The sequence below is a fragment of the Choloepus didactylus genome, chromosome 6, assembly GCF_015220235.1.
Source record: "Choloepus didactylus isolate mChoDid1 chromosome 6, mChoDid1.pri, whole genome shotgun sequence".
In the NCBI taxonomy this organism is placed as follows: domain Eukaryota; kingdom Metazoa; phylum Chordata; class Mammalia; order Pilosa; family Megalonychidae; genus Choloepus; species Choloepus didactylus.
The window spans coordinates 5,092,799-5,110,380 of record NC_051312.1 but is presented as its reverse complement, the minus strand read 5'-3'; the positions used below and the strand labels follow the sequence as shown (position 1 = coordinate 5,110,380).

At 39.7% G+C, this 17,582-nt stretch overlaps 1 protein-coding gene across 3 annotated transcripts in view; it reads left to right on the top strand.

Annotated features, from left to right (window-relative positions):
- Positions 1-17,582, top strand: part of CTTN (cortactin) — a 52,200-nt gene that overhangs the window by 22,707 nt on the left and 11,911 nt on the right. For all 3 annotated transcript variants that reach the window (XM_037839245.1, XM_037839244.1, XM_037839243.1), the window contains one exon: positions 1,008-1,077. In XM_037839245.1, coding sequence (XP_037695173.1) covers positions 1,008-1,077 — 70 coding nt within the window. The remainder of the gene's footprint in view (positions 1-1,007; positions 1,078-17,582) is intronic.

Sequence of the window (17,582 nt, the reverse complement as noted above, 5' to 3'; positions counted from 1 at the left end):
AGGTAGAAAGGGGAAGCTCAGAGTCATATATGTCACCAGAAGGAAAGTTGGAGGTCAAAAGATGGGAATGTATAAAACTGAATCCTATGGTGGGCAATGTCCATGATCAACTACAAATACTAGAAATCGCTTCCATGAACCAGAACAAATGTATGACAATACAACTAGAAGTTAATAATAGAGGGGCATATAGGGAAGAAATATATACCTATTGCAAACTATATACTACAGTTAGTAGTATTTCAACGTTCTTTCATAAACAGTAACAAATGTACTATACCACTACTACGAGTCAACAATTGAGGGGGGTTGGATAGGGATAGGGGATGATTTGTGTTTCCTTTTCTTTTTTTCTCTTTTCATCTCTCACTTTATTTCTTGTCTGGAGCAACGAAAAGTTTCTAAAAATTGAACAAAAATTAAGTGTGGTGATGGTTGCACCGCTGAATGAGGGTACCCAGGGGCAAGTGATTGTACACTTTGGATCTTTGGATAATTGTATGATATCTGAACAATTCCAATAAAAATTAAAAAGGAAAAAAAAAAGGATTCTCAAAGCTGTTGGTATAGTTTGGCATCATTGGGTGTCCCACAAAACAAAAAGGTGGAATCCTGCTTACCGCGGAGCGTGGGCACTGAGGCCGGTGTGGCTGTGAATGTGTGGAGGTATCCTCTTCCTCTGGCGGAGCAGAAGGTTTCTGGATTCCCATAAGCCCCTGGGCCTCTCTCACTGGTGGGGGCAGGGGAGGGGTGGCAGGGAGGGCTCGAGGAGGAACGGGTCCTTGATTTATGGGCATGAAATGCCAAGACATGCAGTTTTGATTGTGACACTGACTCATGTGGTCACCAGCAAATACTGGGGGTATGAAACCTTCGGGCTCTTCGATCGGGTCTTCTGTACAAGCTAGGGAAGGCTTTCAGCATTCTCATAAGACGCAGCATAGTGCAGGGCAGGGAGAAAGAAGAGTGAAAAATGTCCTCCTGATCTTTTCTTCCTGTCTTGGTAGAATGCATCCACCTTTGAAGAGGTCTCAAAGGGGTCCTCTGCCTACCAGAAGACTGTCCCTGTCGAAGCTGGTAAGTCCTCACAGACCCCTGCCCGCGCTATGTGGCTTTCCCAGGAGAAAGCTCCAGTCCATCGAGCTCTTTGGAAAGGTGCTGAGGGGATAGGACATTTTCCAGAACGGAGCCAGGAGCAGGCAGGAGCCTTCATGGGGTGTGTTGTTATTCCTGCCTGTTGAGAAAGCATTTGGTGGCTCTCCATATGGGAGGTGCCGTTTGCCCCTGCAGAGGTTGAGGCACTGTTGTAACACGGCTGCACTCAGCTCTCTGGTGAGGATTAGGGTTAGGGACCCTGACGGTCATGTCTGTTCTGAGCGGTGCTTCCCAAAGCAGAGCTGGGTTAGCTCCATGTCGGCGAGCGCCGGGGCCTAGGTTTCTGGGAGACTGTGGGAGGAGACCCCACGGTGGCGGCTGTGCAGACTCTTGGCAGTCCTCTGGCTGGGCCCCCCGAGTGGACCGGCCTCCGCTGTGGCAGAGGAATGCATCTTTCACGTTGGCGCATGAGTGAAGATTGAGCTCCTCTTGCACTCTCATTTGTGCCCTTGACCAGGCCCCTTCACGTCCATCCTGGGAGGTGGCAGCTGCATAATCTGGGGGTCTGCTGGGCACGCGGGGGTCAGATGCAGGCCATGCTTTAAGCAGTGCTGCTCAGCTGGGGGAGGTGAGACCTGACCATTGGTTGCTCTTCACACGACAGAAGGCGATCAGTTGACAGCAGGAAGTGGAGGGTGGCCAGCTACCCACCAGGGGTGCCCCTGCATCTGCAGTTGTCAGGCGAGGGGGTCACAGGACCCTTCGACACTTAAAAACTATTGAGGGCTGCAGAGGGCTTTTGTTTATGTGGGTCATATATGTTGATGTTTACTGTTCTAGAATTTAAAACAAAATAGCAATATTTTACAAATTCATTTAAAAATAATAAAAGCAGCACGTTAATATAATTTTTTTAATGAAAAGTAACTACATTTTTCAAACAGCAGCAGCCACAAAAGCTTTGGTGAGAATAGTGGCTTGTTTGCGTTTTTGTTCACCTCTAATAGAAGGATTGCTCAATTCTCACCTCCGCTTCTGCATTCAACCTGTCGTGATAAGTTCTGTGGTTTATGAAGAAAATCTGGACTTGCCCAGACGTAAGGTTGGAAGGTGGAGGGCATTTTGGTGACCTTCTTGGGGAACCGTGAGTGTCTCCTGCTGCTCCCCCGGCAGGGCAGTGGCGTGAGGGCTGGTCAAGGCTTGTCCACTGTGACCGCGTGGCACGACACTGGCCATGTGGGAACAGCCTGCTCACTGAGCTGTGCTCATCTTCCAAACGTGGACACCTCCGTTAGGCAGCACCCCCAGAATCACATTTGCTAATGTCATTGATAGCGATCAAACGCGGGGTTCTCTGCTTGATGTGCATAAAGGCCCATCTATGACATCGGGGTTTTAGAGGGAGCAAAAGTCTGTTGCAAAGTGAAGCAGGGAGAACAGATACACCTAAAATCTGTCTCCCTGAGTCTAAGGAGTTGAGGGTATTTATGGGTTCAAAACAAGGGGAGATGGAGTTGCTAACATTATAATAACAAGTATAAACAACTACAATTTACAAATGAAAAGGAGCCCAGCTAAACTAGAACTAAGCTGGAATAACCATCAGGATAACAAGTAGCTTCAATGTAGCCAGTGATGGTTCTGGGCTGACTTAAGTTCCTTCATTAACATGAGGGGCTTGTCTCTCTGATAAGACTTTAAAGTTGTGAAACAGGGTAGGGGGTACAGGGGCCAATCCAGAGGTTTTTACAATTTGCAGTTCAGTGAGTTTCACTAATTTCAGGTATTTCTTTTTGGCTGTTCTGCAATATACGAGAAAGTAAGAACAAAGCATCTGTATAATGATTCAGACATCTTAATTATTTGCTGATCTGTTTATTGGTTATAAGTCCTCCCTTTTGTTTTTGTTTGTTCTTCAATCTTGAGGGATATTTGGGTGATGACCACTTCGACTTCTTCATGCTGAAAAGGGGTGTCGAACCTCCTGGGGTAGAGGAATGAAGCTTGTTCTTGGAGAGACTGCTCCCGGGTTTCAGGGCTTAGCTGGTATAGGAACAATCAGAGGCTTTAAGTCTCTGAAAAATAATAAGTAAATTGAAAATAATAAGTAAATTGAAAATTACAGGTTTAAATAAAAGGAGTAGAGGGATTATGATTAGGTGATTTATTGCAGATTTTTGGATCGAGCCCGGGGTGTTCCTTAGGGTTTTCAGGAACAGTGTTGGCAATATCTGCCTGAGGCCTGCATATTAGTAATCTCTGGAGTGACCTCCTGGCTGTTTGAAATCTCTTATCCATTGGGACATTCTTGTCCCCCTTTTGATCACTGAAGTCCCACATAGAGGGGAACGTAGTCAGTTTATTTGCGGAGTTTGGTTTAAAGAGAGTCCACATTTGCGCAGCAAGGAGATTTTCGGGGGTAGATCCTTTGGCATTATGTCATTACATAGAAAAGTTTTGTAAGTGCAAGCTTCAAGATTGAGGACCTGGGTTTATATATTTTGGACTTTATTTTTAGAGGTCTTCCTGTTACAGGTTTAAATGGGGATAATGATGTTTTTTAAAAAAGAGTAGATGTTACATTTAGATTTTGCATGATTTCTTGATTACAATTTTAGTAACTTGGGAGCCCTTTAATGCTTGAAAGAAAAGCAGGAATTCCCCAAGTGGGGAAGTTTAATGGTTTCATGTTTTCTTTTTCCAGTCCCTCAGGGGACTCATTAAATATTTTTTATTTTATGTCTAAAACGCTCTGAAATATACAGAATACTAAGATCTTATTCTCTATCTTAGGTTCTATGTTAAATAAAGCTGTGTTAGGTTGTTTAAATGAACCAACTAGATAGGTACATTAGATAGTGTGCTATAGAAAATTTTGCTTTTTACGTTGTGTTTTGATTCACTTTAGTCTTCCATTAGATTAGCCCTGTTCACCTCTTATATTGAAGTTTGATTCTTTTTTTTTTTTAATAGCTTTTTTAACAGTTTTTGTATGGAGTCGTATTTTTAGAACTAATGCTGCTTCTTTAGACTTGGAGAACGTTAACTTTGAGTCTCAGGTGTCACACAGACACCCGAAATTCCAGGGAGCTCCTAGGTTACAAACACATAGGGCAAAGCATCCCAGAATTGAGAAATAATTGTTAAAGCTTAAGAACAAATGTGCCTGCTGCAGGAGCTTACAGTCTAGGCCCTCATTCCCTTGGTATATATATATATTTTTAATGAAGTTACTTCTAGAAATAGAAAAAACAAAACAAAACATTTGACAGTTAACTTATTTTGAGGCCATTACAGACTACAGCTGAAGTTTTGTTTTATTGTTACTTTTTTACTAGAGTTATGTAAATTAGCAGGTAGAATATAGTTTATAGATTTGTCTTGCTTCTCTTTCATAGTCCCTTTTTTGTTGAGGATGAAGTTCTTACCTGTAGCTGACCACATGCACTTTCAGAGAAGCATCAGAGTAAAACAGTGCCACTGACAAGGAAATTTGGTGTTTCTGTGACATCCAGCAATTTCTTAAAAATAACGAGCAGCATGACTAACAACACTGTACCATTGTCTAATAACACGGATCAGTGTCGGGACATAACGTGAACAGCAAGAACATTGTCAGGCGTCTAGGAGTTTTATACAATTTCTAAATATTTATGTGATTAGCATTTTACCCATACAAACTCAACTAACATCAGGTTAGAAAATCTTTTAGTTTTTATAATACTTCCTGTGCAACTCATAACATATCAAATGAACCTGTTTCTGGCCGCTCTCTTTTTACAAGGTGAAAGAACAGATCCTTTGCAACAATTTGAAATAAAAAGATATCCTTTAGGGTTTGGTTTGGGGAAGGCAAAATGTCAAAAGTTGTCAGGTTTAAACATTATGTTAAACAGGAAAATGGGTTCCTTTGAAACAATATTTGGTTCCCTACTTAACCAAAATGACAAGAAAAAGTAAAGTATGAATTGATATGATTGTAAGAAAAAGACTTAGTTCCTTTAAAAGTGAGACGACTTGTCTACCCAAACTAATAAAAGATAAGGTCAACCTCAACATCAATGAGGAAATTATTCTGATATGACATAGAATCTTTATTGTCTTCTAGGCAGAATACTCAGCTGGTTAAGAAAAACTTTTATAACTTCCTACTAAGAGGTTATATCAGAGAAAATTTCATTGTTTTAACAGAGAGAAAACCAAAGACCAGTTTTGCATGAATATACAGTTTGATACGGAAGTTCTTAAGAAAATATTATAAACAAACCTATCACATTTTAGTCAGCATTGACTATCACAAATAAAATTCACTTCCACAAACCCTCTTCAACTTTCCATATTCAGTTAGGTCTTATCTTATGTATTAAAACCAGCAGTTTTACCTCAGGACAAAACCACATTCCCTTAAACAAGCTTACCAAATTTTAGTCAGTGCTGACTACTACAAACAAAATTCACTTCCACAAACCTTCCACAACTTTCCATATTCACCCAGGCTTTGTCCTACACCTTTTTGAGTACACAGCTACACGCCTTTCCTTGACAAAGCACACCTTGTATACCTTACACACCCACTTACCTCCAGTTTCCAAAAAGATCTTTGGTACTGTCTTTAAACCTCCTACAAAACATAATTATTCTTAAAGTCTGTCAAAATAATAACTTAATTTCATTAAGCACAACTTACATTTTTCACCATCTTAACGATCTAATAGATATAATGCTAGTTTATCAGTAAACTTGTATAAATTTAGGGAGAACATGCCCAGGTAGAATAAAATCGTGTTTGTTTGGTTCTAAGGTCATTATAGAAACAGGACTAGGACTTTGTCACTGCTTCTTTTTGCAGCTGTATTTGCTCTCCCCATCCCTTGCCCTATTGGAGTTGGAAAAAACTTTCGTTTTTCATAGTATCCTAAAATTATGAACAACCTTGAAAGCATACTATCAACCTCTGAAAAATACACTACAGTTGTTTAATTTGTGCCAAGCCTAAATCCAGGAAAACTTTTCCACCGCTCTCAAGGACATTTTTCTCTACCTACTGAAATGTGTCAATTAGATCTTATTCAGTTACCCCCATCCGAAGTCTATTTAAATTTTAATAATGATTTATTTACTTTGGCTACCATTGTAAAAGTATTACTGGGAATAAATTCTTTTAATTGGGGAATTCTCAGAAGAAACAATGGCCTGTTCCACAACATTTCCCCTGTGCTCCGTTCCTGATCTCCAGCCCAGTAAAGAGAATGCTGAACCCACCCACCCATCCTCCTGCACCCAGCCCCCTGGGTGCCCGAGCTCCTACATTCAGAGGCCTGTGGGCAGGGGGAGGTGAGCTGGAAACAGGGAGGCCTGGTCTGTTGAATTTAGTTTTTTTATTTTTTTTTATTTTTTAAGTTTTATTTTTTAGAGAAAAAAGGAGCCAAATCTTTCTTTGAGCCCATATTATTTGTCATACATTGTGCTAGAGTCTTTTTTTTTTTTTAATCATTTTATTGAGATATATTCACATACCACGCAGTCATACAAAACAAATTGTACTTTCGATTGTTTACAGTACCATTACATAGTTGTACATTCATCACCTAAATCAATCCCTGACACCTTCATTAGCACACACACAAAAATAACAAGAATAATAATTAGAGTGAAAAAGAGCAATTGAAGTAAAAAAGAACACTGGGTACCTTTGTCTGTTTGTTTCCTTCCCCTACTTTTCTACACATCCATCCATAAACTAGACAAAGTGGAGTTTGGTCCTTATGGCTTTCCCAATCCCATTGTCACCCCTCATAAGCTACATTTTTATACAACTGTCTTCGAGATTCATGGGTTCTGGGTTGTAGTTTGATAGTTTCAGGTATCCACCACCAGCTACCCCAATTCTTTTTTTTTTTTTTTTTATCATTACATTTTTTTTTAATATATATTTTTTTAATCATCTTTTTATTGAGATATATTCACATACCACGCAGTCATACAAAACAAATCGTACTTTCGATTGTTTACAGTACCATTACATAGTTGTACGTTCATCACCTAAATCAATCCCTGACACCTTCATTAGCACACACACAAAAATAACAAGAATAATAATTAGAGTGAAAAAGAGCAACTGAAGTAAAAAAGAACACTGGGTACCTTTGTCTGTTTGTTTCCTTCCCCTATTTTTCTACTCATCCATCCATAAACTAGACAAAGTGGAGTGTGGTCCTTATGGCTTTCCCAATCCCATTGTCACCCCACATAAGCTACATTTTTATACAACTGTCTTCGAGATTCATGGGTTCTGGGTTGTAGTTTGATAGTTTCAGGTATCCACCACCAGCTACCCCAATTCTTTAGAACCTAAAAAGGGTTGTCTAAAGTGTGCATAAGAGTGCCCACCAGAGTGTCCTCTCGGCTCGTTTTGGAATCTCTCTGCCACTGAAGCTTATTTCATTTCCTTTCACATCCCCCTTTTGGTCAAGAAGATGTTCTCCGTCCCACGATGCCGGGTCTACATTCCTCCCTGGGAGTCATATTCCACGTTGCCAGGGAGATTCACTCCCCTGGGTGTCTGATCCCACGTAGGGGGGAGGGCAGTGATTTCACCTTTCAAGTTGGCTTAGCCAGAGAGAGAGGGCCATATCTGAGCAACAAAGATGCATTCAGGAGGAGACTCTTAGGCACAAATATAGGGAGGCCTAGCCTCTCCTTTGCAGCAACCGTCTTCCCAAGGGTAAAACTTATGGTAGAGGGCTCAACCCATCAAACCACCAGTCCCCTATGTCTGTGGTCATGTTAGCAACCATGGAGGTGGGGTAGGCAAATACCCCTGCATTCTCCACAGGCTCCTCAAGGGGGCACTACATCTTTTTTTTTTTTCCTTGTTTTTCTTTTTTTTTAACTTTCCCTTCTTTTTTAAATCAACTGTATGAAAAAAAAAGTTAAAAAGAAAACAAACATACAATAAAAGAACATTTCAAAGAGACCATAACAAGGGAGTAAGAAAAAGACAACTAACCTAAGATAACTGCTTAACTTCCAACATGTTCCTACTTTACCCCAAGAAAGTTACATAATATAGCAACATTTCTGTGAACTTGCTCCTACTATATCCATCAGAAATTAACAGACCATAGTCATTCCTGGGCATCCCCAGAACGTTAAATAGCTTATCTGTTCTTCTTGGATTATTGTTCCCCCTTCCTTAATTGCTCTCTACTGCTAGTTCCCCTACATTCTACATTATAAACCATTTGTTTTACATTTTTCAAAGTTCACATTAGTGGTAGCATATAATATTTCTCTTTTTGTGCCTGGCTTATTTCGCTCAGCATTATGTCTTCAAGGTTCATCCATGTTGTCATATGTTTCACCAGATCGTTCCTTCTTACTGCCGCGTAGTATTCCATCGTGTGTATATACCACATTTTATTTATCCACTCATCTGTTGAAGGACATTTGGGTTGTTTCCATCTCTTGGCAATTGTGAATAATGCTGGTATGAACATTGGCGTGCAGATATCTGTTCGTGTCACTGCTTTCCGATCTTCCGGGTATATACCGAGAAGTGCAATCGCTGGATCGAATGGTAGCTCTATATCTAGTTTTCTAAGGAACTGCCAGACTGACTTCCAGAGTGGCTGAACCATTATACAGTCCCACCAACAATGAATAAGAGTTCCAATTTCTCCACATCCCCTCCAGCATTTGTAGTTTCCTGTTTGTTTAATGGCAGCCATTCTAACCGGTGTTAGATGGTATCTCATTGTGGTCTTAATTTGCATCTCTCTAATAGCTAGTGAAGCTGAACATTTTTTCATGTGTTTCTTGGCCATTTGTATTTCCTCTTCAGAGAACTGTCTTTTCATATCTTTTGCCCATTTTATAATTGGGCCAACTGTACTATTGTCATTGAGTTGTAGGATTTCTTTGTATATGCAAGATATCAGTCTTTTGTCAGATACATGGTTTCCAAAATTTTTTTCCCATTGAGTTGGCTGCCTCTTTACCTTTTTGAGAAATTCCTTTGAGGTGCAGAAACTTCTAAGCTTGAGGAGTTCCCATTTATCTATTTTCTCTTTTGTTGCTTGTGCTTTGGGTGTAAAGTCTAGGAAGTGGCCGCCTAATACAAGGTCTTGAAGATGTTTTCCTACATTATCTTCTAGGAGTTTTATGGTACTTTCTTTTATATTGAGATCTTTGGTCCATTTTGAGTTAATTTTTGTGTAGGGGGTGAGGTAGGGGTCCTCTTTCATTCTTTTGGATATGGATATCCAACTCTCCCAGCCCCATTTGTTGAATAGACCATTATGACTCAGTTCAGTGACTTTGGGGGCCTTATCAAAGATCAGTCGGCCATAGATCTGAGGGTCTATCTCTGAATTCTCAATTCGATTCCATTGATCTATATGTCTACCTTTGTGCCAGTACCATGCTGTTTTGGCAACTGTGGCTTTATAATAAGCTTCAAAGTCAGGGAGTGTAAGTCCTCCCACTTCGTTTTTCTTTTTTAGAGTGTCTTTAGCAATTCGAGGCATCTTTCCTTTCCAAATAAATTTGATAACTAGCTTTTCCAAGTCTGCAAAGTAGGTTGTTGGAATTTTGATTGTGATTGCATTGAATCTGTAGATGAGTTTGGGTAGAATTGACATCTTAATGACATTTAGCCGTCCTATCCATGAACATGGAATATTTTTCCATCTTTTAAGGTCCCCTTCTATTTCTTTTAGTAGAGTTATGTAGTTTTCTTTGTATAGGTCTTTTACGTCTTTGGTTAAGTTGATTCCTAGGTACTTGATTTTTTTAGTTGCTATTGAAAATGGTATCTTTTTCTTGAGTGTCTCTTCAGTTTGTTCATTTCTAGCATATAGAAACATTACTGACTTATGTGCATTAACCTTGTATCCCGCTACTTTGCTAAATTTGTTTATTAGCTCTAGTAGCTGTATCGTCGATTTCTCAGGGTTTTCTAGATATAAGATCATATCATCTGCAAACAATGACAGTTTTACTTCTTCTTTTCCAATTTGGATGCCTTTTATTTCTTTGTCTTGCCGGATTGCCCTGGCTAGCACTTCCAGCACAATGTTGAATAAGAGCGGTGACAGCGGGCATCCTTGTCTTGTTCCTTATCTTAGAGGGAAGGCTTTCAGTCTCTCACCATTGAGTACTATGCTGGCTGTGGGTTTTTCATATATGCTCTTTATCATGTTGAGGAAGTTTCCTTCAATTCCTACCTTTTGAAGTGTTTTTATCAAAAAGGGATGTTGGATTTTGTCAAATGCTTTTTCAGCATCTATTGAGATGATCAATTGATTTTTCCCTTTCAAGTTTTTAATGTGTTGTAATACATTGATTGTTTTTCTTATGTTGAACCATCCTTGCATGCCTGGAATGAACCCCACTTGGTCATGGTGTATGATTTTTTTAATGTGTCTTTGGATTCGATTTGCAAGTATTTTGTTGAGGATTTTTGCATCTATATTCATTAGGGAGATTGGCCGGTAGTTTTCCTTTTTTGTAGCATCTTTGCCTGGTTTTGGTATTAGATTGATGTTAGCTTCATAAAATGAGTTAGGTAGTGTTCCATTTTTTTCAATGTTTTGAAAGAGTTTGAGTAAGATTGGTGTCAGTTCTTTCTGGAAAGTTTGGTAGAATTCCCCTGTGAAGCCATCTGGCCCTGGGCATTTATTTGTGGGAAGATTTTTGATGACTGATTGGATCTCTTTGCTTGTGATGGGTTGGTTGAGGTCTTCTGTTTCTTCTCTGGTCAGTCTAGGTTGTTCGTATGTTTCCAGGAAATTGTCCATTTCCTCTACATTATCCAGTTTGTTGCCATACAGTTGTTCATAATATCCTATTATAATTTTTTTAATTTCTTCAGGATCTGCAGTTATGTCACCTTTTTCATTCATTATTTTGTTTATATGGGTCTTCTCTCTTTTTGATTTTGTCAGTCTAGCTAGGGGCTTGTCAATCTTGTTGATCTTCTCAAAGAACCAACTTTTGGTGATATTTATCCTCTCTATTGTTTTTTTGTTCTCTATGTCATTTATTTCTGCTTTAATCCTTGTGATTTCTTTTCTTGTACTTGGTTTAGGATTGGTTTGCTGTTCATTTTCTAGCTTCTTCAGTTGATCCATTAGTTCTTTGATTTTGGCTCTTTCTTCCTTTTTAATATATGCGTTTAGTGCTATAAATTTCCCCCTTAGCACTGCTTTTGTTGCATCCCATAGGTTTTGGTATGTTGTGTTCTCATTTTCATTCGTCTCTATATATTTAGCAATTTCTCTTGCTATTTCTTCTTTAACCCACTGATTGTTCAGGAGTGTGTTGTTTAACCTCCAGGTATTTGTGAATTTTCTAAGTCTGTGATGGTTATTGACTTCTAGTTGTATTCCATTGTGGTCAGAGAATGTGCTTTGAATAATTTCAATCTTTTTAAATTTATTGAGGCTTGTTTTATGTCCCAGCATATGATCTATTCTGGAGAAAGTTCCGTGAGCACTAGAAAAGTATGTGTATCCTGGTGATTTGGGATGTAATGTCCTGTATATGTCTGTTAAATCTAATTCATTTATCAGATTGTTTAGGTTTTCAGTTTCCTTATTGGTCTTCTGTCTGGTTGATCTATCTATAGGAGAGAGTGATGTGTTGAAGTCTCCCACAATTATTGTGGAAACATCAATTGCTTCCTTTAGTTTTGCCAGTGTTTCTCTCATGTATTTTGTGGCCCCTTGATTGGGTGCATAGACATTTACGATTGTTATTTCTTCTTGCTGAATTGCCCCTTTTATTAGTATGTAGTGGCCTTCTTTGTCTCCCAAAACATCCCTGCATTTGAAGTCTATTTTATCTGAGATTAATATTGCTACACCTGCTTTCCTTTGGCTGTAGCTTGCATGAAATATTTTTTTCCATCCTTTCACTTTCAGTTTCTTTGTGTCCCTGTGTCTAAGATGAGTCTCTTGTATGCAACATATTGATGGTTCATTTTTTTTGATCCATTCTGCGAATCTATATCTTTTAATTGGGGAGTTTAATCCATTTACATTCAACGTTAAAACCGTGAAGGCATTTCTTGAATCGGCCATCTTATCTTCTGGTTTATGTTTGCCATATTTTTCCCTCTCTCTATTAATATCCTTTATTGTACCCATACCGAATCTCTTTAGTACTGAACCTTTCTCCAAGTCTCTCTGTCCTGTCTTTGTTTCTCTGTCTGTAGGGCTCCCTTTAGTATCTCCAGTAGGGCAGGTCTCTTGTTAGCAAATTCTCTCAGCATTTGTTTGTCTGTGAAAAATTTAAGCTCTCCCTCAAATTTGAAGGAGAGCTTTGCTGGATAAAGTATTCTTGGATGGAAATTTTTCTCACTCAGAATTTTAAATATATCGTGCCACTGCCTTCTCGCCTCCATGGTGGCTGCTGAGTAGTCACTACTTAGTCTTATGCTATTTCCTTTGTATGTGGTGAATTGCTTTTCTCTTGCTGCTTTGAGAACTTGCTCCTTCTCTTCTGTGTTTGACAGTGTGATCAGTATATGTCTCGGAGTGGGTTTATTTGGATTTATTCTATTTGGAGTTCGCTGAGCATTTATGATTTGTGTATTTATGTTGTTTTGAAGATTTGGGAAGTTTTCCCCAACAATTTCTTTGAATACTCTTCCTAGACCTTTACCCTTTTCTTCCCCTTCTGGGACACCAATGAGTCTTATATTTGGACGCTTCATATTATCTATCATATCCCTGAGGTCCATTTTGATTTGTTCAATTTTTTCCCCATTCTTTCTTTTATGCTTTCATTTTCCATTCTGTCATCTTCGAGGTCACTGATTCGTTGTTCAACTTCCTCTAGTCTTGTACTATGAGTGTCCAGAATCTTTTTAATTTGGTCAACAGTTTCTTTAATTTCCATAAGATCATCCATTTTTTTATTTAGTCTTGCAATGTCTTCTTTATGCTCTTCTAGGGTCTTCTTGATTTCCTTTGTCTCCCGTACTATGGTCTCATTGTTCATCTTTAGTTCTTTGAGTAGCTGCTCTAGGTGCTGTGTCTCTTCTGATCTTTTGATTTGGGTGCTTGGGCTTGGGTTATCAATATTGTCTGGTTTTTTCGTATGCTTTATAATTTTCTGTTGTTTTTAGCCTCGTGGCATTTGCTGAACTTGATAGGGTTCTTTTAGGGTTTGTAGACCTATTGAAGTCCTTATCTCTAATTTATCAGATCTACAGCTTCGTGGAGTACACTTTCTCTAACTAACCAGCAGGTGGCGTCCACGAGCCACCTGTCCTCCACAAGCCAGTTCTCCCCTGCTTAGCCTTTTTGGTGAGTGGGGGAGTGAGTCTTGTGGGGCCCAATTGGTGTACCAAGCTTGCGTGTGTAGTTGGTGTTGCCTGCCGTGTATGTGGGGCGTGTTTCTGGGCAGTCGGGGAGGGGGGGTGGCCCTAACAATCAAATCTCCCTGATGATCCTAGAGTTTTAAAGCTGCTGAAATAGTCTAATCCTTCAGTTCAGTCCTGCCGCAGTTTGTCTCTGCCACTGACCCACAAGTCTTTGGTATTGGCGTATGGCTCCTGAGACTTGCAAGTGGGCCCCTCTTCCAGGCCGTGCACCCCCTGGTCCTCTGTTGAGGGATGACTGTGCTATGTCACAGGTGAGTGCCGTCCCCCCAGGGCAGTTCTGGGCTGCTGGGCTGTGTAGGGAGGCTCCCAGTCTGCTCAAATGATGGCTGAATGGGGCTTTGTTAATTCACACTGCTCCACCTTCCCAGCTCTGGGACAATCAGCTGAGGTTGCAGGGAAGGCTAATGTCCACGCCCAGTTTTGTGGTGTGTGCCTGTTATTTGAAGCACTTCCATCACACTGGGTTGTCTGGGGCAGCTCTGGGCTATGGGGCTGGCGATGGGCAGGAGTGTTTCCTGTCCACCAGGATGGTGGCTGTGAGCGGACACCCCCGTTTTCTTGGGAAGTTGTGGTGTTTAGTGAATTTTCTCAGCCACTGGATTATTGCCTTTTGTCTCAGAGCTCTCTTAGTTCTGCTCTTGACTTGACGTGCCCAAATTGCAATTCTTTGAAGCTTTCTGTATTGGGCTTCTTAGAGTAATTGTTTTAGAAAAAGAAAAAAGGATTAAAAAAAAAAAAAAAAAAAAAAGGGCCCTCCTCAGAGATCTAATGGGTTATTGAAATGCTAATAGACAAAGCAACCAGGGCCATTAAGGAAAGGTCCACAGGGCAGAGAGATCAGCTTTTCTTCGGGATTTGCATATGCGCCTCAGGGCCTGAGCTCCGCCCTTCCCCTTTCTGTGTTCACCAGAACTCCAAAAATCCTCTGCTTTTATTTTGGAGTTTTTCGTGTTATTTTTTTTTTTTTTCTATGCCTGTCTCCTCTCTGCTGGGCTGGCAGCTCTCAGATTCTCTGGTGTCTGGTCTCAGTCTATCTATGGTTGGAGTATGGATCAGTAGAATGAGTTTCCGAGAAGGGCTACCACTGCAGTTCTCCCTTCTCCTTCCCGGAGCTGGCAGCCCCTCCTCCCACGGGACTGAGCCTGGCAGGGAGGGGCGCGGGTCCCCTGGCCGCAAAAACTTACAGATTTCGCTGATCTCAGCAGTTCGACATTTTCATGAGTGTTGTATGAAGTATGCCCAAAGACAGATTGCTCTGTGGTGTCCAGTCCACGCAGTTCCTGGCTTTTTACCTACTTTCCTGGAGGAGTAACTAAAACTTACAGCTCACCAGTCTGCCATCTTGCCCCGCCTCTGAATTTAGTTTTTAAAGTTTCAGATGCTGGCCTGGGATTTAAGACAGGTGCGTCGGCCTCAGAGTTGCTGAGTGCCTGTGTCCTTCTTTTAATTGCTTCCTGCGAGCAGACCTGCTTCCTCTAGAGATGTGACCCGGAGCCCTTTCCAGGGCAGCCCTAGAAGTTCACTGCACTGGAGAGGAGGCGGGTGCTGTTTCCCTCCAGAGATTCCAGGCCCAGGTTTCCTTCCAATGTCCTGTTGTTTCCAGTGATGACAAGTACTAAGGCCCTGAATCTTGGTGCCTAGAGGGTGGGTTTTTTTTTTTTTTTCCCTTCCTTCTTCCCAAATAGTTTTGTCCATTTATGTTTCTGCATGACCTTCACCTGTAGTCCTTGCAGACCTGGGCTTGGAATTTCAGAGCCCAGGCTCCTAAAAACTTCTACACAGCACTGCCTTTTGAATCTTCTGGCATTTAGTAAAAAGGTCTAGGTTAAGCCAAGACACAGAGAGAGGATGCAGGAGGAGTGTAAAGAGCACTAGAAGGTTGTTTTGTTTTGTTTTTTAATTTCTGGGACTCCAGGACTACTAATATATATATATATATATATATATATATATATATATATATATATATATATATATATATATATATATATATATAATATATAATATATATAAATTTTTATGTATATAAATGTATGTTTATCTTTAAGCAATTTGAATAGAGCTTTAAAGAATTTTTTGTTTGTTAATGTGGTATTACCATAGGAGGTAGGAAACTATACATTTCAAGGAAAGCTGAAGTTCTTTCCTCTGGTTCATGTATTGTTTCACGAATTTTGTGTAAGTTTAAACTTTATCGAAAAATTAAAAAACAAACAAAAAACATTTCAAACAAAACAAAGCAAAGGAATAAGAAAAACAAATAACCTAAAATAACTACATTGCTTCCAACATGTTTCTACCATACCGAAGAAAATTTACAAACCCTAATCATTCCTGAGCGTTCCCATAACATTGAGATTACCCTCAATAGCTTATTTGCTCTTATTAGATTATCGTTCCCCCTTCACTATTTGGTATCTATTTCTAGGTCCCCTACCTTCTACAACATGAAACGTTTATTTTACATTTTTCACAGAGTTCACATTAGTGGTAACATACAATAACTCTTTTTGTGTCTGGCTTATTTCACTCAGCATTATGTCTTCAGGGTTCATCCATGTTGTCATATGTTTCACGATGTCGTTCCTTCGTCCATGTAGTATTCCATCATGTGTATATACCACTCTTTGTCTATCCACTCATCTGTTGAAGGACATTTGGATTGTTTCCATTTCTTGGCAATTGTGAATAATGCCGCTGTGAACATCGGTGTGCAAATATCTGTTCATGTCACTGCTTTCAGATCTTCTGGGTATATACCAACAAGTGAAATCTCTAGATCTATGGGTAACTTGATATCGTTTTCTAAGGAACCACCAGACTGTCCTCCAGAGTGGCTGTGCCGTTATACAGTCCCACCAGCAATGAATAAGAGTTCCAATTTCTCCACATCCTCTCCAGCATTTGTAGTTTCCTGTTTGTTTAATGGCAGCCATTCTAATTGGTGTGAGATAATATGTCATTATGGTCTTAATTTGCATCTCCCTAATAGCTAGTGAAGATGAACATTTTTTTCATGTGTGTTTTAGCCATTTGTATTTCCTCTTCAGAGAACTGTCTTTTCATATCTTTTGCCCATTTTATAATTGGGCTATTTGTACTATTGTCGTTGAGTTGTAGGATTTTTTTATATATGTAAGATAGCAGTCTTTTGTCAGATACATGGTTTCCAAATATTTTTCCCATTTAGTTGGTTGCCTCTTCAACTTTTTGACAAAATTCCTTTGAGGTATAGAAGCTTTTAATTTTGAGGAATTCCCATTTATCTTTTTTTTCTTTTGTTGCTTATGCTTTGGGTGTAAGGTCTAAGAAGTGACCTCCTAATACAAGGTCTTGGAAATGTTTCCCTACATTATCTTCTAGGAGTTTTATAGTAATGTCTCTTATATTGAGGTCTTTGATCCACTTTGAGTTAATTTTTGTGTAGGGTATGAGGTAGGGATCTTCTTTCTTTCTTTTGAGTATAGATATACAGCTCTCCCAGCCCCATTTGTTGAAGAGACTGTTAAGTCCAGTTCATTGGTTTTGGGGGCCTTATCGAAGTCAGTCGAGATCTGGGGGTCTATCTCCAAATTCTCAGTTTGATTCCATTGATCAATATGTCTGTCTTTGTGCCAGTACCATCCTGTTTTGACTACTGTGGCTTTATAGTAAGCTTCAAAGTCAGGGAGTGTAAGTCCTCCCACTTTGTTTTTCTTTTTTAGAATGTTTTTAGCCATCTGAGGCATCTTTCCCTTTTAAATAAATTTGATAACTAGCTTTTCTTAGTCTGCAAAGTAGGTTGTTGGAATTTTGATTGGGATTGCACTGAACCTGTAGATGAGTTTGGGTAGAACTGACATCTTAATGACATTTAGCCTTCCTATCCATGAACATGGAATATTTTTCCACTTTTTAGGTCCCCTTCCATTTCTTTTAGTCAAATTATGTAATTTTCTATGTATAGGTTTTTTATATCCTTGGTTAAGTTTATTCCTAGGTACTTGATTTTTTTAGTTGCTATTGAAAATTGTATCTTTTTCTTCAGTGTCTCTTCACTTCTTTCATTTCTAGCGTATAGAAACATTACTGACTTATGTGCATTAATCTTGTATCC